General features: G+C 43.9%; 2 protein-coding genes across 4 annotated transcripts in view; one reads left to right on the top strand and one right to left on the bottom strand.

Moving 5' to 3' along the window:
- MTUS2 (microtubule associated scaffold protein 2) overlaps window positions 1-26831 on the top strand; it is a 738607-nt gene that overhangs the window by 223526 nt on the left and 488250 nt on the right. For all 3 annotated transcript variants that reach the window (XR_011339664.1, XM_069882854.1, XM_069882861.1), the window contains 3 exons: window positions 5393-5554; window positions 19067-19165; window positions 25752-25960. Coding sequence is in view for 2 of the 3 variants with exons in the window: in XM_069882854.1 (XP_069738955.1) it covers window positions 5393-5554; window positions 19067-19165; window positions 25752-25960 (470 nt within the window). In the remaining variant the exon portion in view is untranslated. The remainder of the gene's footprint in view (window positions 1-5392; window positions 5555-19066; window positions 19166-25751; window positions 25961-26831) is intronic.
- SLC7A1 (solute carrier family 7 member 1) overlaps window positions 1-26831 on the bottom strand; it is a 214431-nt gene that overhangs the window by 76631 nt on the left and 110969 nt on the right. The window lies entirely within an intron of this gene.

The raw sequence follows: 26831 nt of genomic DNA, 5'->3' as shown, positions 1-26831 counted from the left end.
ATCTGCAGCAGGAGCCAACAGCTCCAAGCCTGCTGCCAGAGCAGCTGATGCTTGACCTGCTATTAAGAGCTGAAAACTTACGCCACTTTGACAGGTTTCACATAGCAGCGCACAAGGCAGGGAGCCACAGAAACAATTGCACTTGTGCTTTAACACTGTTTTGGGATCTGTTGCTCAGCAAAACAGAGACCCCTAGGCATTGTCAGACAAGCTGTTTTTCTAGAAAGGACACAAGTTCTCCAAAAGAAGGAGACATTATTGCTCTTCATAGCAGGCAGGGAAAGCTGTGCTGTGGGGCTCCAGAACACAGCCCTTCCTATCACGATCTCCTCTCAGAAGAAGAATTGCCCACACGACATGGCCTAATTACTTTCTTGTCAAACACTGAATCCTTCCCCATGCATGCTTCTGCAGGTTTTGCAGTTGTATGTAATATTATATCATATTTCTTTGCCTTTTTGTAATTTTTTTATAATAATTCCAGAGAAGGAACACATACAAGAAGCATGAACTCCTAGTGACACATACAAAAGAGCCTTCATTTTCTAAGGGTGAGGACCTCCCTGAAGTGAGGTGGTGTAGGGCAGAGCCAGATAGTGAAGGTGATGGTGGAACATATAGAGAGAGGGTGGCTCAAGCCATCAGGGAGCCAGTGGGACTTTGGTCATGGTTTTCTTTGAACACACTGCCTACTGTTGCCAGCCCTGACTTAAGCATGTCTTTATTGGCGTAACAGTGTAGGGCATGAGCAGGTGCAGATGGGAGTCTCCAAAGTACTTGCAAGTCTTCAAACACATTTTCCTCTCCGGAGTGGTTTTTTTCAAAAGCAGGAGAGTGGGATTCCTTGGGGCTTATACTGTGGAGATGATAAAAGTGAGGCTGAAGGCCTTTAGCTCCAGTGGATCAGTAATAGTCTGTTAAATACTCTTCTGCAAAGTCAGCAGTGCTGTTCCTCATAGAGCACAGAGTCTGCAAAAATACAGGGTTTTTTTATGTAGGAGCACCCAAATGACTTTCCAGGTGCTTCAAAGGCAAGCAAGGAGTCTATCCTGGTTTAGATAAAATGCAGAAATAAAGGAGTAGAAGGGAAAAGGTACTCTACCACAGAGGATGTGATCACCTGGAAACTATTCATGTACTGCACATCTGGTGTTGCTGTACAGGCTCTTACTGAAAAACAAGAACCGATATTCTAGGAAGGCAGGTGCTATTGGAAAAGACAAGTGGAATCCAACACCATGAGTAGCAAGATGGTGTTCACCTTGTTGTGCTCCTGGGGAATGAGATGCTGCCCTAATGATACCCATGGAAGCAGAAAACAATTCCTTTTGGGAAATATTATATGTACACGTGTTGTTGTACCTCACTGTCTCTTTCCAAACTCTACCTCTGAGTCAATAGCAAAGAGGGAGACATTATATTATCTCTTATGTTGAACTTTGACCTCATCTCAGCAAATCTTAGATATATCGATATTGCTGTTGTGGTGAGTTGAGCTTGGCTGGCTGCCAGACACCCACCCAGCTGTTCTTTCACTACCCCTCCTCAACGAGACAGGGAAGAAAATAAGATTTAAAAACTCATGGGTAGAGATAAAGACAGGAAGAACACTCACCAGTTACTGTCATAAGCAAAACAGGCTTGGGGAAAATTATTTAAGCTATTTCCAGTTAAAATAGTGTCAAATGGTGAGAAACAAAGACCCAAAAAACCCTAAAAAAAACATCTTCCCTCTCCTTTTTCTCAGGCTCAACTTCCTTTCTTCCTTCCCAATTCCTCTGCCTCCATCCCACCTCTACAATGAGCAGCACAGTGGGGATGGGGAATGGGGTTGCACTCAGTCCATAACAGTTGCTATCTGCTGCTTCTTCCCCCTCACACTTTTCCCCTGCTCCAGCCCAGCACAGGTTCTTCCCACGCTCTGCAGTCCCTTGGGATAAAGCTGCTCCTTTGTGAGCTCCTCTCCAGGGGCCACAGCTTGTGCCAGGAGCCTGCTCCTGGCAGCTTCCTTCAGGACGTGTCCACTGGCTCTTTTATGGGGTGCTCCACAGGCTGCAGTGTGGATATCTGCATCACCATGGTCCTCTCCACAGGATGCAGGGAAATACCTGCTTCACCATGGTGTCCTGCAGGGGCTTCAGGGAACACCTCCTCCCTCTCCTTCTTCTCTAGCCCTAGTGCTGACAGGACATATTCTCATGCTTTTTCCTCACTGCAGGACAATGTTTTGCCCTTTCTTAAATACACCTTCCCAGACATGCCTCCAGCTTGGCTGATGGTCCCGGCCATGATCTTCAGTGAGGCCATCAGACCCTAGTGGAACTGGCTGCACCCAGCATGGGGCAGCCCTGGTTTCACCTCACACAGGCTGCCCTGCTGACCCCAACACCTTGCCACAGGCACCCAGTGCCACAGTGCCACAGCTTGTCTCCTTGAGTCTTTTTCTTATTAAAAGATCAAAAGCTGAATATTGTTTTCTTCAGTTTTTTTTTCCTCCTGTTGGTGTTTGTCCAACCTCAGCACGCGGTGAGTGGCCGGCTGTCTCCAGGCATTTCTGATTCAGGGGATCTGATGAGGCTGTGTTTGTCAGCTTTCCTGCCCACTCATTTCTGTAATTAGCAGACCCATTATGCTGTGGTTTAGACAATAGAAGTGTTTGTAGCTGGAGGCACTTCATCTTCAATTCCTAGAAAAGCTTTTAAACTTTTTTTTTTTTTTTCTAATAAGAGGTTGTGCAACTCTCTTGGGCATCTCAGTCTTCAACACGGGAATCGCTTCTGTTCAGCCAGATTTCTGAGGTGAAACATTCTCCATATACTGCATTTCATAATAAAGAATAAAGGGTTTCAATTAAAAAGCACCTGAACAGCATTTCTCTGCAAATAATATGAATAATTTCATCTTCAAGGTCAGTGTTTCTTCAACTGACACTTTTAAAGTAACAGCTGAGTCAAAAAATAGTTTTCTAAAAGTGGTGCTACCCAAACCTGCTGGGTGAGCACACATCTGAGACTACTTCAGGAGCCACAGCATGGTGAAAATGGACCAGGAAGGACACACGCACTGTTACATCCCCCTGGCATCTGGTAGAGATGTCCTCATGCACAGCAGTAGGGAAGACTGGGCCAGGCTGGGCTGCATTTTCTGCTAACATGACTTTACTGAAGTCAGCAGTGTTTTGACAGCAGATAATTCAGCATGTAATCTTAAATGTTTGTTACACAGGGGTAACACCCATGTAGTTTGGGTATAAAGCAATGACCTGATGTACTGAGGGGCTGTTTTGTGCAGAGGATTGTAAAGACGACAAATGCTTCAGGTTTTCCTGTGCAGAGAACAGTACACTGTTTTGTTCACATTTTTAATGTTATCTGAACAAAGGTCAAATGTGTTTGTAGAAAGACATCCATGTATACTGCAGATACGTGCTTTAAAATAAGACCTATCAGCAAACAGCCTTAAAGACAAAGTAAAACTTAAAGCTGTTTTGTCAGAACAAATTGATATACTTTTTCTTTATCAGAAAAGAGGATTTTATTTCCCAGCCTTCACTATTTTTCTAGTGGATTTTCAGTAAGAAAGGAAAAAAAAAAAGCTCTCCTTTACTTGCACACATTTGAAAAGTCTACATCTTAAAAATACAGGAGACTTGGACGTGCCTATTATTAAAATAATGTTATCATTTTCCTGCAGGCAGTACCTAAATAGTATTATATCTTTTTGAAATGAAAAAATATAGCCCTTTTCTTAAATCCTGTGTATTTCTTGCACTATCTCCACTGATTTTTTTCAAACAAAATGTTCATCCTTCTGCAAATGTTCAAGTCCACACGTGCTGTAATCTTTTGCTCCTCTTAGGCTTCCTACACAATAGATAAAGAAGACACTCCAACTTTGCCTTTTCAAATGTTAAGAAAATATGGATTTCCTTATGGCTGGAGAAGGGGACCTGTGCAAACATCATGAGGTTCAACAAGGCCAAGTGCAAGGTCCTACACCTGGGTCAGGGCATTCAGCTGTTTCAGTACAGGATGGGGGATGATGTGATTGAGAGCAGCCCTGAGAAGAAGGAGTTGGGGTGCTGGGGGATGAGAAGCTCAATGTGAGCCGGCAGTGCGCACCTATAGCCCAGAAGGCCAAACCTGGGCTACATCAAAAGAAGCGTGGTCAGCAGGATGAGGGAGGTGATTCTGCCACTCTATTCCTCTCTTGTGAGACCTCATCTGGAGTCCAGTGTCAAGTTCTGGAATCTTCAACATAAGAAGAATAGGGAGCTATTTGAAAAGGTCCAGAGGAGGGCTACAAAGATGATCAGAGGGCTGGAGCACCTCTGCTATAAGGACAGGCTGAGAGAGTTGGGCTAGTTCAATCTGGAGAAGAGAAGGCTCCGAGGAGACCTTATAGTGACCTTCCAGTACCTGAAGGGGCTACAAGAAAGCTGGAGAGGGATTTTTTGCAAAGGCTTGTAGTGATAGGACTAGGGGCAATGGCTATAAACTGGAGAGGGGCAGAGGTATACTAGACATAAGGAGGAACTTCTTCACCATGAGGGTGGTGAAGCACTGGCACGGGTTGCCCAGGGAAGTTGTGGCTGCCCCATCCCTGGAGGTGTTCAAGGCCAGGTTGGATGGGTCCTTGGGCAGCCTGGTCTAGTGGGAGGTGTCCCTGCCCATAGCAGGGAGGTTGGACCTAGATGATCTTTAAGGTCCCTTCCAACCCAAACGATTTTATGATTCTATGTCCTTATTCACTAGATGGCAAATGCAGGTGGAAAGCCATTTTAGCTTTTGAAATAGCTCAATGTAATTGGAAAGCTTGACAACCTAAATCCATTATGAAAATATGATTCAAGTGGATGTGAGAGTTAAGGTAGATTATTTTGCATGTTTTGCATATTATTCAAATTTCTCTGTGTGGTCTGAGGGACTGTTTCAGGGAAATCCCTCCTGAACAGGAGAATTCGGAGCCTTGCACTACTGAATGCTGCTATTCCCCCTTACTCTGACAATCAGCAACACCCAGTTGTCAGGGTGACTGTATAATGTGGCTCCTGTAGCAGCTACAAAGCCAAAACCTCATCCACTCAGGTAGTTAGAAATTCCTTTGTTTGCTTATGAGCCTTGCTGCCACATACCTTTATGGAGCTAGCCCAAAAGCAACTGTTAAGTTCTTGTTAGAGTCAGACTCCAATAGCCACCTAGATTTAGTGTTGAAGTTGCTGGGAACTCTTTATTTCTACATAACCATTTGTATTGGAGAAAGTCCATGTTGCCTAGCCCAAGCTGCAATGAGGATATGACTCTGTAGAGTATAATTGCTGATACAAGCTCAGCCTGTATGCCACATACATTTTTTATGAACATATAATTAGAGCAATTTCTGTCTCCTGCAGGTTCCAGCTTTGGAAATGAAGAGCAAACCACTCCTAAGGCATCTGCACCTTCTAAAGATGTCCCCAAGGGGAGCAGCAAGAGCACAATGCAGGGGTCGAGCAGCATAGCAACTCCACGTAGGAGTTTACTTCCAGCACCAAAAACTGCCACAGCACCTGCTGGTAAGTGCTCCAAACTTGAAACACCACCTGCATTAGGCCAAGAAATGCAGGGCCTTATTATGATGCTGTTTTACTGCTTATTTGATTAATTTTCATACCATTTTTGGGCACACTGCCAGTGTACTGATTTGGACTCTATTTGCTGTAGTCTCTTTAAAACACAGTCAACAACATGGTTATAATCTCATTTTGTCAACTGTGCCTAGAGCTGAAGGCATTTAGTGCTCCCAACTACATATGCCAGATATTTAGTGTATGTATTGTTGTTTCTCACCAAACAGCTTTTTAAAAACATTATGCTGCTTTTAGAGACTAAAGCATTCCTTTAAGCAGGTAATTCGTTTTTAGGTATGCTTGCAAGGATGAGAGTACTGCCCTCTATGTTTAAGCAATTTGTGGTATTTTCACTTAGAATCACAGAATCACAGAATCACAGAATAACCAGGTTGGAAGAGACCCACCGGATCATCGAGTCCAACCGTTCCTATCAAACACTAAACCATATCCCTCAGCACCTTGTCCACCCGTGCCTTAAACACCTCCAGGGAAGGTGACTCAACCACCTCCCTGGGCAGCCTATTCCAGTGCCCAATGACCCTTTCTGTAAAGAATTTTTTCCTAACATCTAGCCTAAACCTCCCCTGGCGGAGCTTGAGGCCATTCCCTCTTGTCCTGTCCCCTGTCACTTGGAAGAAGAGGCCAGAACCCTCCTCTCCACAACCTCGTTTCAGGTGGTTATAGAGAGCAATGAGGTCTCCCCTCAGCCTCCTCTTCTCCAGGCTAAACAACCCCAGCTCTCTTAGCCGCTCCTCATAAGGCCTGTTCTCCGGCCCCTTCACCAGCTTTTTTGCTCTTCTCTGGACTCGCTCCAGAGCCTCAACATCCTTCTTGTGGTGAGGGGCCCAGAACTGAACACAGTATTCAAGGAGCGGTCTCACCAGTGCCGAGTACAGAGGGAGGATAACCTCCCTGGACCTGCTGGTCACACCATTTCTGGTGTTTGGCATTTTCAAGCCAAGATGCCATTGGCCTTCTTGGCCACCTGGGCACACTGCTGGCTCATATTCAGTCGGTTGTCAACCAACACCCCCAGGTCCCTCTCCTCCAGGCAGCTTTCTAGACAGACTTCTCCTAGTCTGTAGCACTGCATAGGGTTGTTGTGCCCCAAGTGCAGGACCCGGCATTTGACCTTGTTAAACCTCATGCCGTTGGACTCAGCCCAGCGGTCCAGCCTGTTCAGATCCCTTTGCAGAGCTTCCCTACCCTCCAGCAGATCGACACTTCCACCCAGCTTAGTGTCGTCCGCAAACTTGCTAAGGGTGCACTCGATGCCTTCATCCAGGTCATTGATGAAGACATTGAACAGGGCTGGACCCAGCACTGAGCCCTGGGGAACCCCACTTGTCATTGGCCTCCAGCTGGATTTCACACCATTTCCCACCACTCTCTGGGCCTGGCCATCCAACCAGTTTTCCACCCAGGAGAGTGTGCGCCTGTCCAGGCCAGAGGCTGACAGTTTCTCAAGCAGAATGCTGTGAGAAACTGTGTCAAAGGCTTTACTGAAGCCCAGGAAGACCACATCCACAGCCTTTCCCTCATCCAGCAGCCGAGTCACTTTGTCATAGAAGGCGATCAGGTTAGTTTGGCAAGACCTGCCTTTTGTGAACCCATGTTGACTGGGCCTGATCACCCGGTTCTCTTGCATGTGCTTCATGATAGCACTCAAGATCACCTGCTCCATGACTTTCCCTGGCACTGAGGTCAGACTGACAGGCCTGTAGTTCCCTGGGTCCTCCCTGCGACCCTTCTTGTAGATGGGAGAAGGATTAGAGAGGGGAAGGAGGCAGGTAAATAAAGCAAAAAACCTCATCTTGTTTCCTTACCTAAACCGTCTTTCAGCTTGATCCCACTATGTCTCAAACCAGCCAACAATATGTCATAGTGTTTCACACAGGAAAGTTTATAGTCTTCTGCCAAATGCTTTCTTGTTGAAGAATACATGCATCTCTCCACCATCTCCTGCTCAGGCTTGTTTCATGCTGCCCCTTCCCTAGCCTGGCACTTGGATATGGTGTATGAACTCCGGGTTCCCCTGGGCAAGGTTATAGGTGTGTATGTTCTTGGGTAGGACTCACCACTTTTGAGAGAGTAAGGAGCAGTTCATGCTGTCTGCTCTTGAGGGCTACTACCACCTGTCCACTCAGTGGGGAGGGATGAGGGTACCGTGACAGTGAACACCTATTACACACTGTGCTAGCAATGTAAAGACTCAGTTTTGGGTGTAATGGATGAGTTAGGGCTGTTCACTGTGACTTGCAAGTAGAGTCAACATGATTATTGATCATAATTATAAAATACATTTAAAAGCATGGCTGTGGACATCTCCTCTCCTTGTTATCGATGACATCACCTCACCCCAGGTGGCTTCAAGCACTTTCTTGTCCCCTAGTGGACAATGTTACCTGATCCTGTTCCAGCTCCTGTTTGTCCCATTGCCTTTCTGTCCAATACGGCCCCAGGCACATGTCTTCCTGCACTGTCATGGTACCTGGACAGCCATCAGCCAAGATCTGAGTCCCCTGAGGAACCTCATGAAAGGCATGGAAGTTCCTCACGGCGCAGGAAATCCTATTGTAACCACAGCAAGTTTTTATACACCACTCTATGTGTTTCCATGTTTATTCCTCATGACCTAAGAACACCCTCCTTCCCCCGCCCCATACTCCAAACATTGCCACGCAAACCAAATACATCTGGGTAACACTTGCAGAGAATTACTTACTGCTATAATCAGTTGTTTAGAAAATCTGTCAGGGAAGATGAAGCTGAAACCTTTCACTTTATTTAGTCCAGCTAAGTGAAAGTCAGGGGAGAAGGATGTGGTCTTTCGTCTGACAGTCAAGAGCAACTGTCTCTTACTGTCAAAAAATCTGTTTATTTCCATCATCTGCACTCAGTAACTGGGGCATGGATCAATCTATAAACATTAGATATGGATAAAAGGTAGTAATTTTTTTGTTTTTTTCCTTTTAAGTTTTCTTCCCTCTTTTCTTTTGAGCTTCCTTTCCTCTCATCTGGTCCCTCACTAAGGTATGTCATTTCAGGCTACATTTGATTAATATCAGATTTGTCCTAGACATCTCCAGCAAAAACTTTTCTTTTTCAGCTAGTGGCATCTGCATGATAAGCTTTAAAGAGCTATTTTAAGTTTCTGTTGAGGAGCTCTTCTGGCCTTTGGGCTTGTTTTGTCAGAGGCTAGAATATTGTTTGAAATCCTGGGTCTTTTACTACTTGTGGAGCCTTATATGAGCAAGTCCTTGCCAAGGAGATTTCAGTATTGGGGAACTGCAATGAGCTGGAACTGTGGTGTTTGAAATGCAAACATGCTAATGTGGACACAAAAAATCTAGTACAGATAGGACTAATTAAATGATTCAGGCTGCCATCTCTGAGTTTGCACAGGCTCCAAGTCTCAGACCCACACAGGAAGGCAGGAATTACAACTTAATGCAAAACAATATTGATCAAGCAAGGTTTCCAGAAAGGGTGTTTGCCATCACTTCAGGGCATAAACACTAAAGAGGAAAAGAATTACTGAGGCTGGCAGAAAGCTAAACTTAATTTTCAGTTTGTGTTTTTAATCTATGAAATTATTTAATCTATGAAACAATTTAATCTATGAAAGAAAAGACTGGGGGTTTTGCTGAATCTTAATACCTCTGGCGACAAAGCTGCACAACAAAAGACCATACAGAATTTGGATCATTATGATGAATTCTACCATTTTCTTCCTTCCAAAGAACCGTAATTTGCTCACTGTCCTGAGGTTTTCAGTAGATGTTTCCTGTGTTATCACTTAGTCTTGATGCAGTTCCCATGAGAGCATTTGTTATTGTCTTTGCATGACCCTGTAGGAAGCATCGGGTACATCTGTTTCTTTGGGGGCACAGAATGTAAACGCTTTGCCCATGCTTCAAGCTGTCCCTAAGTGAACTTGTGCATTGGGAGCCACAGTTAATGCCTGAGCTAATAGGCGCAGCGGAGACAGAGCAGCGTAGCTTCTGCATTGGATTTACTTCCTTCCAGCTGTGTAGAGTGCAGTGTCCAGTCCTTGTGTCTGTGGGTGCATAGTATGCACCCTATGCAGGAAATGCAGTGCTCAGGCTTGCACTGGAGATCAGTCAGTTTTGTTCTTCTCATTGTAAAGCCATTCGTCTGACTCCACTGTTGTTTCCTAAGCTTTGTTGCAGCCATGAAGCTGTCAGTGTGCAGAACAAGAGACAGGTTTCAATCCAGCAACCCACCATGGATGTGATAGGGATTATGCAAGCTGAAGTAGCAGAGAGCCATGAGGGATGCTGATGGGACATGTTAGACCCATCATAACTGGAAAAGAGTTGAAGTAACTGTCTCCCACTCTGGAGGTCAGGGACTGTAGTCGCCTGCTCAGCCTCCTCCCAGCAAGGCACCTCAGTTTGTACCAGCAAAGACTGTATACAGCAATGTGTGGAGCCCTTTGCCATGGCCTCACTGAATTTATAGTTCAGTCTTGATAGGGAGACACAGCCAGGTAAGGTAAAACTTGCCTATTCTCTAGTGGTATCCAGCTGTGTTATGCAGACAGTCAAACACAGATCTTGAACAGAGACAGCTGACAACTTTGGAAAGTTGCTGATATAGATGATTGATAGAAGAAAAAAACCTCTGTGTTAGCCCAATATTTAATTTTTACATGAGCCAAGGTGCTAGCAGATTTATCTGTGGTCAAGTCATGATTTTTTTTAATAAAACAGTGTTATTGTTCCTCACAATGCTAAGTATCTTATAGAACAAGGGCTAAAATAAAGCAAAGATAAAGACAGGAGTTTTTAGCAAGCGTAATCCTATCTGTCTTGCAATAATATATGAACACTTTCTATAGATCCCAATGTGACAGGGGGCCCTATACAATATAAAATCTTATGTTTAAGTATCCCTTCAATGGTTTTGCACATCTTTTAAACAATGATGCACAACACAATCTTTTTTAAAATGGAACTCTATTAAATAAGAAGGAAGATGCTAGTAATCAAATTAAGCAAGTAGAGAAAGGGCAATAAAGTGTTTATATTGCTTTGGGCTTTCTGATCCTGGGCAAACAAAGGCATCTAGCAGAAGCCCTTTGAAATCTGTCAGATATCTAATTTATATATGACTGAGAATGTGCACAAGCGTGCTGGAAAGGCCAGTCTCCAAAAGGATGTTGTGCCACAGACAGGGGGTGTAAAGGTTGAAAGTCTGTATGTATAGACACTGTAAAATGTCTGCTTGTTGCAAACAGGAAAGAACAGTCACTGACACAGGCTGCAAATCTGTGCTGGGCAAGTCTGGCATTAATGCTGGACATCACAGGGCAGCAGGATGGACAAAAACAAGGGAACAGAGGAGTAAATTCAATGTTTCAGAAATGTTTGAAGATATACTAGAAATTGATATACCACCCACCTACCTTAGGCTCCCAAACTGGCCTGTCCTAAAGATAATGAATGTTGTGCTTGGGGAGGCAGCTCATCTCATCACCACAACAGCAACATCAGTCTTCACTCGTGCTCCAAACTGAAGAGATGTAATGTTTTGAAAGCAGTGGAATACATACATGTCTAATGTTTTTCCAAACTAACACATAAGGGCAATTGCATGCAGAGATCTGCCGAAGGATAGAAGTGTATGGTGGGGCACATGTCTGTTCTCCATCTCAGCCCAGTTTCTCCACAGCTGAGCTGGCAGCAGCCCAGCCTACCATGGAGTCATGGTTGGAAGGAATAAAACCACAGCAGTACGCTGTTACTTTTACACCAAGTGGCAGAAGACAACACTCTGCACAAAGATAAAGGAGAAGGGGATGGTCTCCGGCATGGGTGGAAATTGTTAGCTGGGGTTGAAAGATGTGTATCTTCATACCATGCACCCCTTGTGGCAGGGGGCAGGGGTGGAATCCCTGCCTCCAGCAGGAAGGACTTATAACACAAATCAACACCATCTTGCAAGTGAGGCATATTTTCACCTAAGAAAAAGTGAACCAATAACACGACCTTAGGTGTGAATTTTGCATTTGCAGAAGAAGTCACCAGCCTCATTCAGTCAAACTCAGAAGTCCAGGCTGCCCCATGAGCAGCACTACTGAAGTCAGACATACAGTACAGCTTTTGAAAAGTAGGGAAACCACAATGACTCCTTCTATATGTTCTGTGTATGTGGAGAATTATATGATAGATATTCTATGTGTAACACTCCTAGCAATCACGTAGTAGTAATTGCTTTTGGGCTTATGTTTCATATGTGTTTGTAAACACATACTGCATCTGTCCAACCCCCTATGCAAAACATTGCATGAAGTGCTTAGAGCGCTCCGCTGTTACAGTTAAAGTGCAGAGATGCTATACGTATTGTATACAGCAGCTTTTACAAAAGCAGAAGGGGGAGAAAATATTTCACAAAGAGAATGGCATTTAAATATGAAGCAGAGTGAATTATCAGGTGATATAAGAATTGCATTTTTATTTCAAAGATGAACATAGTTTTAACTAAGTATGAATAGGAAATTAATTCACAAAGGAGCATATCTACATTATTAATGAGTGGGAAATAACCAACAAAAATCACATGAAAGCTTTCATGTGTTAGATGTTACCAGAGAAGACAACTTATGCTGTAAATTCTCATGAAAAAAAAAAAAAGACTGCTCAAGAGGGAACATACTACTGATATTTGACTAAAAAAAAATTTTCTAGCAGGGGATAATAGTAGTGGAAGATCGTTGTCATGCAAATTGTTTTGAAGGCATCAATTGATTGCTTTTTGACTAATCTATGGAAGAATGTATTCAATTAGTCTTCAGTGTGTTGCAGAAACCTTTTTGTGTGTTATTAGACCCCTTTTATATTTGCATACCTGTCAACATGTAAAAAAATAGTGAAAAAAAGCATACTTCAATGGAAACCTAGACAAGTCCTTTAAATTCACTTAACTATATTAGCTGTTTTGCTACCTCTAAACTTTTCTGTGTTTTGAAACTTAGATTCACATTTAGGATATTGATGCAGCTCTGGGTTCCCTTGTTTGTCCCTGCAGTTCTAATCCAACCTACTGAGCATCAGGTTGCTTCTTGTTCCAGACCTCAGCTCTGTCAACCAGGCTGGACTTGGTACCCAGCGGTCTATGAAATTAGAAAGTTGAAGGATTTTTTTTTTTTCTGTGCCTTGTTATGGGGTTTGGGGTGCATGTGTTACAGCGTACCTATTTCAGCTTGGTTATTATTCTTATTTAATGTTTATCTCACAGATGAGTAACTGTTACTCCCCATAAGAAATCTTGTAATTTGTGTGCAGTGGCAGTATCATAAGGAATTCATTTGAGCAGCTTGTGTCTACTTGGCCCATTAAATTAAAGGCAATCAAAAGCTTTGTTCAAAAAATGAGCCGTGTGAATTCCTGTGCTTTTATAAGTACCAGTAAATCATATGTAACAGGGAAGGCTATCAAATACAGTCAAGGTGAAAAATAGGAGGTTGGTGTTATCACTGCAAGCTTGCAGTTTAAAATGTGTTTCTTTCAATCAGCTTCTGCAAAATCCAGACAACACCTCAGCAGGGGGGAGAGGGGTGAACTAAGGTCAGCTGAGGGAGGAAAAGTGAACACCAATGTGCTTGCAGGGATGGAAGAAGAGTCTGCTTCAACTGTGCTCCCCTTTACAATCACTTTCCATTAAAAGCTGAGTAGTGAATACACAGTGGATTATACTGATGCTCAGAACACAGGAATGTGCAGCACTAAGTTGCCAGTGCAACTGAGATGTTCAGCTGCAAGTTTTCAGACCTCTTTTTTGGGAACGACTCTGAAACATGCCATAGTACAACTCTGTGAGGAAATGACAATAAGATGCCATGTAATTCATATCAAGTGACAAGCAAGAAGAGAAGGAGTAGTTGTTTTAATGCTGCGACAAATGTTGGATGTTCTGAGTTACCCTGGGATTTTCTATTCAGTCCAAAGAATAGTTAGTTTTGTCAGGGTTTTTTTTTACTTTTTTTTTTAATAGCAGATAAAGAGAAATTTCTTTTTAGTATAGAAAGAAAGCAATCAATGATATAAACCTTCTTTTTTTCTTATCAGATTGATTTTAAATTTGAAATAGCGCAAAGGGAAAAGCACAAACATCGAGAGTTTCTACTTCAACAAATATGTAGTCTTGCTTCTACATCTACTTATTTATTCACAGCCTTTCAATGTCTCATAGATCGCAGGAAGCAGAGTCTCTAGGGAGACTTAGACTGTTCTTATTCCACAGAATCCATCGTATTTCCAGCTTTGCTCGTTTTGTCTCAGAGGTACATGAGTAGATGTGTCATTACTTACCAAGTACACAACTACTCGTGGGTATCAGAGGGAATAGCAGAAGAAAGCTTGAAGTGTTTCTCTCTATCTGTGACTGAATGAAAACACTTCCTTGGGGTTTTTTTAAACTTGCAGAGTGCATTAGTTAACTTATAAAATACGCCTAAGAACAGCTGGAACCCAACTGAATGCAGCCAGTCCCATTGAATTGTTAATGATGTCTACAGCATGCTAGGATTTGTTTTGGAATAAATACTCAATGAGTAATTTGTTAGCATGTTTTCAGTCTGAAGTGTGAAAGCAAATTGAAGCCTACCCCACTGTACTAGCTTTAAAAAGACTTAGAGAGGTACAACCGAATACAAGCACTGCTTCTGCAGCAGCTCTTGAGAGGATATCTTTGATAAGCTGTATTTAGCTCTTGTTCCTAGAGTAGTATTCAGCAATGATGGGGGAATGGAGAAGTGGCTTTGTTTATCTGCTGTTTTTCCAAGTGATTGCTGAATGATATAACATGCCTGGGGTGTTTTTCCTTGTATTTCTAATGATTTTGCTTTTGCTCCTTCTGTTCCATTTGAAGCAGGCTGTATGTGTTAACTAGGAAATGTAAATACTTTTACAGATGGATGCATTTTTCAAAAGCAAATGCTGTAACCACACCAGCAGAAAACACAAGCAAGTATTTACTCTCACAGTTATGTTATAGCCTGAAACAACCATTTCTATATAAGTGTAGTTTTTAAAAGACAGGAGACACTGGGAGATTTGGAACCTTAAATGGAATGTAAATTCATATAAAAATAAGTAGTTTGTGGTTCTGATTCCTGGCTACCAGAAAGAAAACTTCTCGCTCCATGAGGTTCTACAATGGAGGGGGCTGGCAGAGCCTTCTAAACTATTCCTGGGAGCCTGGAAGTTAGTGGCCATTCCTATCCTGCCAGGAGCCCTTTGCTGGGAGGCTCTGTGCTAAAACACTTGATTACACAGCCAGCAGGAATAATAATAATAATGTATGGGCATCCAGCACAGAGTTAATTGGAGTTCTGTACTTCCAGCCTGTGGGCAATAATACTAAGTGTTTGAAGTAAATATTGTTCCAGGTCAGAGTGAACTTACTTTTAAAAAGCCAAATAAGTGTGCAGGTTCAAGAAAGTCAGACTTGCGATGCTTAATTTCCTTTTTTAATTGTACTTTATATATTTCTTTTTATTTTATGATTGCCTGTACAGCACCTTTTGACATCTCACAATACATATGACAATCAAAGTATTATTTGAGGTTTAGCTTGTGTCTAAGCCCATAATAACAACTGAAATGTTTGTCTTGTTTCCTGAGTTACAGTGGAGCATCAAACTTTGAATGTACGTTCTAACCTTTGAGTTACTTCTAGTGCTTTCCAAGGTAGAAAAAATCAAACTGTATAACTTCCCACTGTGCCATACCCTGTGGTACAGCATTATGCTGATCATCACGCCAACGCTCTCCTACAGATTTCTTTAAACCTGAAATTCTAGATTTCTGTGAAATGACAGATTCAGAGCCCAAACCCTTGTCATTTAGAAGTGAATTTTCCCTGTGGGAACTTCTCTTGAAATAAAAATGTTTTCTGAATGCTTCTCTTTCAACCAACTAACAGCTGTTGTTTTAAAAGAGAAAAGAAAGAACAACCCCTGTTTTTAGGAAAATAAACATTCACCACAAGCTCTTATATAAGGTCTGATGCCAGGGAAGCTCTTCTACTAAGATTTCCCTGTGGGTGATGAGCTTAGCAGAATGATAACAGTTTGCTCCTGGAGACTGTCCTTTCTTTTGCCTGCTGTATGGTTCCTAAAGCTCTGCCTGCTGAGGACAAAGTGACCCACAAGACGTCTCTGCTTATGAAGGAGAAGCTGAATCATTGCTACTCAGCATGCCTCCTCCTCAGCCACTTCCCAGCAGATCTGTGCTCTGGTTCATCCCTTGCTGAACAACCCCTTGTTTCTCCAGTTGCTGTATTGCTGCCCCTACGAGACCTTAGGAGCTCTCCTAATCATATAAAATGAAGAAGGGTGATGAGCTTCATTTCTTCCCTTTGTTATTAATCTTACTCTTCTAACTTCACCAAAAGGGTCTTCAGGCGCTGAACAGGATGCCCAGGGAGGTGGTTGAGTCACCATCCCTAGAGGTATTTTAAAGACGGGTAGACAAGGTACTTAAGGGTATGGTTTAATGACTGATAGGGATGATGATCTCAGAGGTCTTTTCCAACCTGGTAATTCTGTGATTCTATGACTTTGACAAAGAAATTTAATTGCATCTTTGCTTGCAACCTGCTTCAGACTCACTTTGCTGATCTCCCACCTTCTGGGACTGACCTCTCCTGTGCAGCCACCCCTGACGGGCACTGCCACCTGCACCTACATGCAACTCTCACTGCTCTCTGCAGACCTCACCTTGCCCTCTGCAGAACAACGGTGCTCGCTGGGCTTCTTTGCTTCTTTACTCTGTATCTTTCAGCTGAGCTGGTAATTGTTCCTTGTTTTCTGCTTAAGGTTAAGAGGCTGAACTAATTCCCCAGATGTATCTCATTGAAAATGTCTCAAAACCAAAGGTAGTTAAGTATTTATATGCCCCTTGTTACTGCTGAAAGCATAATGAAAACACACTTTCCCTACCATTGTCTGTGTTGACATTTACCATAGCAGAATTTATGGAGCAGCTTGGTATATGGCCCATTTGTGCACTGTATTTCTAGTTTGAAAACCACAGAAAATCACAGAATCACAGAATCACAGAATAACCAGGTTGGAAGAGACCCACCGGATCACCGAGTCCAACCGTTAAAAAAACACCTCATTGCCGTAAAAAGTAATACACAATTTTGTAACCATGTAAACTATACCTTATAAAACAAGCTCTGGTTTTGTCTCACAGCTCCCCTCTCAGGTTGCTTTTGCTTGGTCCTTACTAATGAAATGGCACCATAAACTTATTTTATGTCCTGCTCTGTAGGAAAGTACAGGGTAATAGGTGGCAGACACAGGGAATTTATATCCTCAGTCAATTCACTGTGAAAGGTATTAATTTCAAATGAGAATCATAGACTTAACAATATTGAATTTATAAACAGCAGAGAAAATGGAGATGGACTAAAGTAAAAGTATGAAGAGTTCAGTCTTTACTAGCCCCTGATGACTGAGGTGTGATTTGTCTATGAACAGGGACGGAGCCAAAGGGGTGTTAGGTCTCCTCCTGTGCCATCCTCCCACGAACAGCTAGACATGAGTCTTGTGCATGTGCATGTGCTCTTCACAGAAGCAAGTGGATGCAGAGAGATGGTGCTAGGAAATATGAAGCTTGGCTTGTGGTGCATGGCAAATGCTGTGTCTGCAGCTCACTGCTTTAAGTCCTGAAGCAGTCAGAAGTGGAAGGGTCACTGATGCATCAAAAAATAAACCTGATGCTGCAACTGTGACTAGCTGTGGCTTTGGAGTGGGCAGAAAGCTAGTCATCCAATAATGTCTTTGAAGATTGTGATTCTCATATAAAATCCTTACTTTTCTCCACTATTGAAATAGTCCAATCACATTTGCATGAAGCAAAATGGAAGATACTGTTAGCTTTTGAACTGCCACTGTCTTTAAGCACCACTAAGGTTTTGTTTTCCTGCTTCAGATACTTCAGATTCTATGGGACATCTTCCTACAATATATCCATAAACATACTACTGAGAAAAGTGGAAGTTAATAAGGCAAACATTGTTTTTCAAACAGTGGTTTGCCTTAGCTCTCTTTCTCCTGTGTATCCAGGGTCTGTGACACAGACCTGTGGACTAAAATACAACCCCCAACAAACACTAATGGTGAAAAAAGGAAAGAAAACAGAAAAATACGTTCAGGTGTTGGATTTGATTTTTCTTGCTCTTCCTTCTCGCTTCCTTGTTGAATGCTTTCTACATGAAATCATGTGGCTGTCACTGTCACATCAGGGGCAAAGCAGCAGGGCAGGGCTTTCATGTTACTGCGCTCAGCATGGTCCCACAGCTATTTTGATGGTAATTGTGGGTGAGCAGGAGAGGTGAGCTGAGCTTGGGTGTCTGCTCTGGCTTTCAGATGAAGTTGTATCTCTCTAGTAAAAGAGGGACTCAGTGATTACAGGGCTTGGACAACTGACAGACCATCCTAAGTCTGTAACCAGAGAGCTCCAGTGGTGGGAGGAATAGTAGCAGACACTGAAAAATTAAAGCAAGAGGAAAGATAGCGCAAGGTTTGTGGAAATCATAACCTAAGAGGTCTGGGGCATCATGCAATCAGTGGGAAAAATTAGTGGCTGCAGAAAAAATGGAGATCGGGTGCAATCTGGAGAACTACAAACACAGAGAATAAAGGAGGGTGGGCAGACAGTCTGGCACATACCTGGGTCATAGATGACGATGAACCAGGTTGTTACTTCAGCCTTATGGACAGCAAGGCAATGGCGTGGCCCTGTTGTGTCCTGCACTGGGTACCATATGTTGTAGGTTTGCGCACTGGCCCTGCCTGACTTACTGCACAGGCAGAGAACCACTCTTCTGTCTGGGGCATCACAACCTGAATAGCCCTGACATGTCCTGCCTGCTTTTGGCTCTGCAGAAGCCTGTCTCTTCTTGTAAGAGACCCTCTTGGGAAAGCCGGTCACCAGAAAAGGCTGTTTCCTAAACTGGGGAAAAAATTGACAGAACAGAGCTCTGCAGGTAACTTAAATCAGCTTTGTGCAGTCTTACTCGGCTCCTCTTTAGCTGAGGATGCACAGCAAGGTAAAGAGTCAAAACAGAGCTCAGATAGGATGTGGTACCTGTGTAGCTACTGGTGCCTTAATGTAATTTGTCACTGTGAAGATGGCTGGAAAACCAAGAAAGTGGGTAAAGCCATCTTCTGACCTTGTTTAGGGCTGTACCTGTCAGCTCAGCCACATACACACAGTTGTGCTTGTGGAAGTGACAGGTGGCATCCAACAGAGAAGTATTGTGTAGCATCATTTTGTGAAGCCCAGTATGAGTATTGGTGAAATATTATACCTGTATTTTGCCATTCTGGTATGTATCCTAGTGACAAAGCTCTGCACAACTGCAACCAGAATTATAAAATGGGTTTCTTTCTACCTTTATTTTTTTCTAAAACAGGTCTGAAGAAAGAGGCACAAAAGGATCAGGATGCTAACAGACCAGCTGTCTCGTCTCCTAAGAGATCAGCAGTGACAGCCACCAAGCTCCATTCACCAGGTATTTATGAACCCAAAAGCATTGTTTCAAGGAAGATTTAAACTTATCGACTTTACATCCCTTGTTAGCACACTAAAATCTGAGACCTACTATTGTTAAGTGAAGATTGATTGTGTCTAAGGTTCATTAGGCTGGCTGCAAGTACATCAGGTTTTATCATCACAATGCATGAGCTGAATAGATTTGTATTTTCTTTGTTACAACTATGCAATCATCTCTCCTTTAAAACAAAGAGTTGCTGCTATTACATGCTTAATAACGCAAGAACATTTTTTTATCATTATAATTTTCTCATATAAAAAGAGAACAGATAGATATAGTTAAATAAAATACACCTTAGGCAATTACTTGGCGTGATAGTATATGCATAATTGGAAAAGAGATTATCTATAGAAATAACCTTCAGAATACTATTGGGACATTGTCAACTTACCCCTTAGTACTGGGTACAAACACATGATTTTAGCATTTCTGAAGAATACCTTTTTTATTTACTAAAATGGAAAGAACTTATTTCTATTTACATCTAGTAAGTGTACATTAAGAAATGTATAAGGTATCTAAAGGCTTTTGCAAGGCTGGCCTATGGCTGATCTAAATTATTCTGGAAGAGTGGGCATAATGCCACTAATTCCATTGTGCTTGCAGTTTATCTTCTGTTCTATTACCTCGTATTTCAGAATCTACTTGAACAATTTAAAAGTCATCTCTACAGCTATAGGATATTTGAGTTACGATTATGAGAAGTAGAACTCCATACTTCTTGATTTGGTGGTAATGTATAAAATACATTGAACAGCTCTTCATCTCCTACGACTTGCATCAAAAGTCTCTTTATGTTTACAACACCCCATCCCTGTTGCCTTCGGAGGGCGTTGCCTTCCGAGGCGTGGCGACCTGGTTCAGGAACGGCACGGTGACCAAACCTCGTTGTAGTTCATGGTCAACTAGCTCAAGAAGAGCATCCATTTGAGGCTTTGACAGGGGCCACTGCTCGACCCATACTGGGTCGGACGATTTCCACTTCAGTTTAATTGGTGGAAGTGGGTATGCGGCAGTGGCCCTTATGGTAAATTTGTCACTCTGACTTTTAATAGGGCTAGAGCGTCCCTTCCCAGCAGGGGTGGGACTCCCGACACAACATATGGGAAGAGGATAATAGTTTTCTCCGGCCCCTTTTCAGTGTGAAGCGTTATTGCTATCAGTTGAGCACTCTTCCGAGCTCGGGTTAATCCCCCAACTCCACCCACCATAGGGGCGTCTTCCAATTTCCAACGTGGGGGCCAACTCGTCTCGGGAATAACTGTAACGTCTGCTCCGGTATCGATCAAAAAGGGGACACTAATGGTGGTGCCATTTAAGGTATTATAAAGGGAAAAAGTCCCCCACACCACTGGTGGGTTATCACACTTCACTGCCTTGGCCACCCTGGGGTCTCGCCCCCAGAGGGTGGTCCTTGCTGTCCCTGAGATAAGGGCAGGTTCGACTGGACCGCTGGTTGAGCCATAAAGTTGGTTGCTTCTTGGGGGCGCTGCAGGTTCGGGGGCACCTCGCCCCATTCAGGGTTGGCATAGTTGGGCCGCCTGGTGTCCCAAGTGGGAGAGGGCCGTGCGTGGCCCAGGTGCCCTCTCCCCCTCCCGTTTCCCTGAGTTTTAGATCTGCTTTCCTTGGCAAAATGCCCTTGCTTCCCGCAGACCCAACACGGTCCTCTGGGTCGATTCTGGCGCAGGGGGAATGCTGTTGGCAAGTCATTAAACCGAGGGCAGTTTGTTACAATGTGACCCACCTGGCCACATTTAGAGCATGTCATCACGTTGGCTATTGCAGTGCTAACGGCCATCTGGATTGGGGCTAGATGCTCTTCCTTCGCGACATGCTTGATCATGTCTGCGATACTTGACCCCACCGGCAATGACCGCAGAATTTCTTTGGTTGCCGAGTTGCACTGCTGACGCAAGCATTCTGCTACAACCGGGCCTTTTGCTTCCGCGGGCAGGCTCGAAGAGTCGACTGCTGCCTGGAGACGGTCCACGAATTGTGTGAAACTCTCACTTTCACTTTGTTTTATCGTGGACCACGGTGATGGCTTGGCGATAACTCTAGAAGCTGTGCGAATGGCTTCTCTGGCCGCACGGGTAGTTGCCGTGACATCATGGGCCCGCAGGCCCTGGGCTTGCGCCTGAGGGGTAATCATTGCTGGGTCTGTTCCCATGAGCCGCTGCAGGCTGGATCCGTGCAGTGGGTGATCTGCCCCAGCTACTTGGGCCAGCTGCTTTACGCAGTTGTCCTCCCATTCTTGTTTGAACACAATCATCCCTACCCTGTCGAATATTAATCTACAAGCTTGTTTTATATCAAAGGGCAGCATATCATCTCCACTGAAAACACTGTCTATGAGGGTGGAGACCATGGCAGAATTAAGCCCTTTATCCGCAATTGCTTTAACAATTGCTTGTACGTCCTTAGGGTTTATTGGTGAGTGGACCCTCTGTCCCCCGTCTGTCACCCGGACCCGGAATGCTAGCGTGGCTGATGGGGCCCAATCGGCACATGCTATCTTTATTTTTCTCCAATCCGTGAGAGGGATTTGTCCCCCTCTCGGCTTTTCTTTAATTCGAGTGGGGATGTGTCGGCTTTTAACTCTATGCACCCCCACTTCCTCCTCCTCTGAGCTCGAGTGGGTTGTGGACCACACGCCCCTACTAGTGTCCGAGCCGGAGTCAGAACTCGACTGCCCGGTCACTTCCGGGCCCCGACCTCTTTTTGTTGGGCCCCAGCCCCGCCCACCTCCCTTGCGGGCGGGGCCGCTCCCTCCCCCCGGCTCGCCCCGCCTGCTGCTCGGAGCAGACGGGCGCTGACTGGCTCTCCGCCCCTCGCGCGCACCACCCTTCTCTTTCACGTTCTCCTCCCCCTCACGCTCGCACGCGCTATTCAATTCCAGCGCTTCCTCCCTGTTCCCGCCGCGAGCGTTCTCACCCCGCCTTTCCCTTTCCCGCTCGGCGCCATCTTGGGGCGCAGGAGGTGCCGGTGTCCCCGAGATTTCCTCGGGCTCCGCTTTTCCAGCGGCGCCCCTGGCCTCCTCGGCCGACCCACCCCAGAAGGATTCCACTCGTTTCTGTCCCTCCGTAAGCGGGCCGGGGTTTGGGGATTGAGGGGACGTATCACCCTCTCGCAAACATTTAGATTCTGCATAATCATCACGGCGTGGGGGATGCAGAGTCCGCGTGGCCGCCCCGACCCCCAATCCCGGGGTGGCCGACAAACAGTCTCTTGCCGCCCTCCAGGTCTCCTGCTCCTGCATGGCCTCCTGCAGGGCCTCTACGACTTTCCCCCACGACTTAAGGCTTTTCGCACAACCTGAGAACATCGCCTCCTTGGCTAACCCTTTGGTGCATTCATCCCGCACCTCGGGGTGGAGAATATCCACCGGCTGGTCAATGCCCCCAAGCTCTAAAAGTCTCGCAATGGCAAGAATAAAATCTTTAGGCTTACAATCTGTCTTAAATAATAGTGATACGACCTTCACAAGGGCTTCCATCTTCCTTGCGGGTCCGGGAGCGTCCTCCCCGCCGGGCTGGTCCAGCCGCACCGGCCGCCGTTCACCCGATTCCAAGCAACTTCCCAATTCCCGGAGCTCCTTCCCGGCTCCCAGGTTTCGACACCACTTGTTGCCTTTGGAGGGCGTTGCCTTCCGAGGCGTGGCGACCTGGTTCAGGAACGGCACGATGACCAAACCCAGGCCATTCGGTCCATGAGCTCACAAACACCAATGTGGTGGATGGCAAATGCCGTTTATTGATACGTAACACAGCCTTATATAGCCTGGGCTTACGACGTCACTTCCGTCCGCTTACATCATGAACTAATACGCAATTGGCTACCCGGAGGGGGTCCTACCTTTCCGTACATCGCGAGATCTTCCGACCGCCGGGCCTTGGCTATCCACACATCCCTATTCTTCTCCTTTCCAACCAAGAAAATCAAGAAGATTGAAGATGAAATGTAAACTTTCTAAGCACCGACAGGACTCCGAATTCTTCTCTTTACTAAGACATTAGGGTAAAAAGATGAACTTTGTGCTATCCTCTGAATCATATAATTTTCAGGCTATTTTGCACCTGGTGAGATTACCAAGAAAGCCAAAGAAAGATTTGTTGCAAAGAGTACCAGACCAGCAGTTCACCAGCATTTATAATGGTGGGAGTCTAGATTAAGCACCAGCATCGATTCTGACTGTAGCAGCATGTTACAGCAACAGTTGATTTGCTTCCTTTAGAATGAAGTATAAGCATATTTGTACTCTGTGTGTGTGTTTTCTTAAGGAAGAAGGCCTACATTCCCATGGGTGACTTAATGGTTTTCGAGGATTAATTTTTGGGCATATCCAGTTCATGAGGCCTCAGAGGTTTCTTCATTCTCACAAGAGGCTGAGTCACTCCCTTGCTTCCATCAGACTAAATTAGTCTTACTGTTGGTTGTCTGAAATTATGGCAACATAAAATTGTTTATCACTCTAAGGATCAAACAGGAAAATAAACTGCATTTTACTTATTTTTTATAGCAGCCTTTAGCATTCTTTGAAATAAGGACAGCAATAACAAAGCAATAAAGACAGAAAATCTTTTCACCTATTAACAATTTCACAAAATAATCAAATCAGCCATTAAACAGGACAAGGACTGAGTGCAGCTGGGGCTAAGGGGCAGTGGCACAGCTTTTCCTCCATCAGGATCGCAAATTCATGTGTCAGTTATCGTTTGTGACAGAAGAGCATGTGTTCCCCAGGTTACTCCAGCACAGCTATGTGTGACTGTGGAACAGACTAAATTTCTGAGTGCCATGTCTAGTTTGTTTTCCCCCTATTACTGGCTACCTCGCATGCAGTTCCTTTTAATCAGTGCTAATTTTTAATGTCACATAGGGTTTTTTTAGCCTTGAGTGTAATCTTTAGAATTTGAGTCAGTCCTCCTGAAGACTTCCAAGGGAGTTTTAAGATGCAGAGTTTTGTAAGGACCTCAATTTTATCTATCGATGCAATGATGTTCCTGATATCTGTGTACAGGAGCAGGTGCCTATAGATGCACATCAATGCACTCCTTCCATCCCACTGCATGACTGTGCCCCGTGTTTCTTACATCTGCGAGTCTACAGATTGCTTGTTATCAATCACCTCAGAGTAATTTCCTTACTTCCCTTACCAAAATGTCAGAAGTTGGACAGCTAAAAGGCAAATAAATTGTATTATCCATCTAAATCCTCATGGAATTTGTTAATTATGAGCATATACTCATTATATCTCCTTGGTTCAAACACTGAGGTAGATAAAAAAGACCTAGGAGTTTTGAAGTGGATCAAAGGGGTTCAGTGATTTCAGCATACAGTGGGTCTACCCTCCTGGTCCCACCATCAGCAAAAAGGACGTTCAGGATCAGGGCCGGCATCATTAATATATACCCTATTTTGTGCAGCACAACAGAAGAAAGACATCAATGGCAGAGAATAAGCTTAGTAAGCTGCTTTTTAGACCCAAATCAACCAAGAAATTCAGAATTATCCCTCAGGAGAATAGCACAGTTTAATTTACAAGGACAGCTTATAATACTGACAAGGACAATGTAGAGACGTGCACTTCAAGTGTTCCAGTGAACAGAAAAGCTAGAAACACGAGACAACATGATGAGTTTCTAGTTTAATTACAACTGGATTGATTCCAAGGGCTTCCCCACACACTTCTCCCTATGCCTTCTGTTGTAATATCATCATGCTGCCTAAACAACCCAAGTGTTTCATACTAAAACGACAGATATTTATTGCTGTTGCTTTCATGAATTCTTACTTTGTGATAATATTTACTGCCCAGTTAAGACCCCCTTTAAATAAATGAAAGTATCTCAGAAAATACAATTTCTGCACGAAAAAAAAAGGGTGTTCAGGCTTTAGCTGACAAGAAAATGGATAAAGGGCAATAGCTAAGATGACTGAACTCTCTTAATGACAGAAAATCCTCTCTAACATCTTGTATGGTATTACTTTGATCTTGCAACATCATGAAGTTATTCTTGACATGTTGCAAAACCTGGCATTCCTCTTTGCAGATAGAAGTCACGGGCACAAAAAGTTTCAAAGGCTGTTTTGCACTTGTGGCTCTTGGCAGTTGCAGCACGAGCTACTTGGAGACATGAGGGAACATCTCTGCTGGAGCTAGCTCCCTGTAAGCTTAGCCTGGAGACAGAACGTAGTCAAGCAAGTTGGAGGCTGTGCGCCATGACTCCACACAAGTGGAGAATCTGAAAAAGTAGGAGTACGTTCTGACGAAGACATACTGCTTCCCTGGCTAATCTAGTAAAATTGCCCTAGGGATCCATTTGCACACCCAGACCACAGTTTTGAGCTTTGGCTTCTATGGGAGCATATTTCACTGTGTACTTGCATTTTTTTTTGAAAGTCATTACATATCTGTGTGAATGTTACAGACGTTTTTTTCTTTTATATGGCTGAGTCCCAAAGGCCTTAGACACAAATAAGGGTCATGCTCATACACATAAAGTAAGTGACCTTGATGGTCTTTTCTTCTCTCATTTTGTAGGACATCCTAAGCAAAGGCCAGCCACCCCAAAGAATGGATTCTCCCCCAAACCAGGAGAGAGTCGAGATTCTGAAAAGCAGTTTGTTCAGAAATTGAAGGAAAAGTGTGATGAGCAGTCCCGACAATTAAGCGATATTCGAGAGGAGCTTAAAAGGGCCAGCTGTGGCTTTGATGTCTTTGCTATAACCACACAGCACTTTTTCAGACAGGTAAGTGCAACGGGTGCATTTTAGCATTGGAAAAGTACTTTGCCTTTACACCAGTCACTTCCCAAATTTATTCCACTGTCGTTGAAACTTCGTTTTTGAGAGCAAAGCAGATGATTTCCTTGCAACAGTTGCTATGAGGAGGGAATTATTGTTTGATACGATGTATACAAAAATCAAAGTTCAGGAAGTTGGAAGAGGGAAAAGTTCTGACTGAAGCATTTGTCATGATCATGGAGAGGTTTCTGGATGTTTTTAGGAGTGAAGTAGATGCAGAAACTTAGAAGACCCAGGCCCTGGTCACTACAGTTGGAATTAAAGATGTAACTAAGGTATTGATAATTGCAAACGCACGCAAAAACAATCCATGTATTTAGTCAACCAAAGGTTGACTAAGGAAGGAAAATACTTGCTTTCTCATAGTGCTTATCTATTGTTCCTGTTCACCAGAGATCAGGCAGAGTAGTCCCTGTTACAGAGGTGACTATTCCTGACCACTTTAGGATAACATTAGCCCAGCATTTAGGAGAATACATTCGGCAGGTATAGTGAACATAAAGATAACGTTATCATAATTAAAGAAGCTTAATTATTCACTAAATCTGAGATAAATTGAGTAAAATTTAAAAGCCCATCAATAACCAGGAAGGACTTGTAGGTATTGCTGGTTTCAGAAGCTGCTTAGTGATCTAAAGGCTCTACAAAAGGAACTGAACAGGCTCAATCAGTGGGCTCAGGCCAATGAGATGAGGTTCAACAATGCCAAGTGCTGAATCTTGCACTCTGCACCTCGTGCAGAGCTACAGGCTTTGGAAAACAATGGCTAGAAATCTGCCTGGCAGAGAAGGACCTCAGAGTGTTCATTAACAGCCAA

Source organism: Phaenicophaeus curvirostris, chromosome 1 (assembly GCF_032191515.1).
Source record: "Phaenicophaeus curvirostris isolate KB17595 chromosome 1, BPBGC_Pcur_1.0, whole genome shotgun sequence".
Taxonomy (NCBI): Eukaryota; Metazoa; Chordata; class Aves; order Cuculiformes; family Cuculidae; genus Phaenicophaeus; species Phaenicophaeus curvirostris.
Note: the sequence above shows the minus strand (reverse complement) of the source record. Positions and strands in the feature narration are given on the sequence as shown.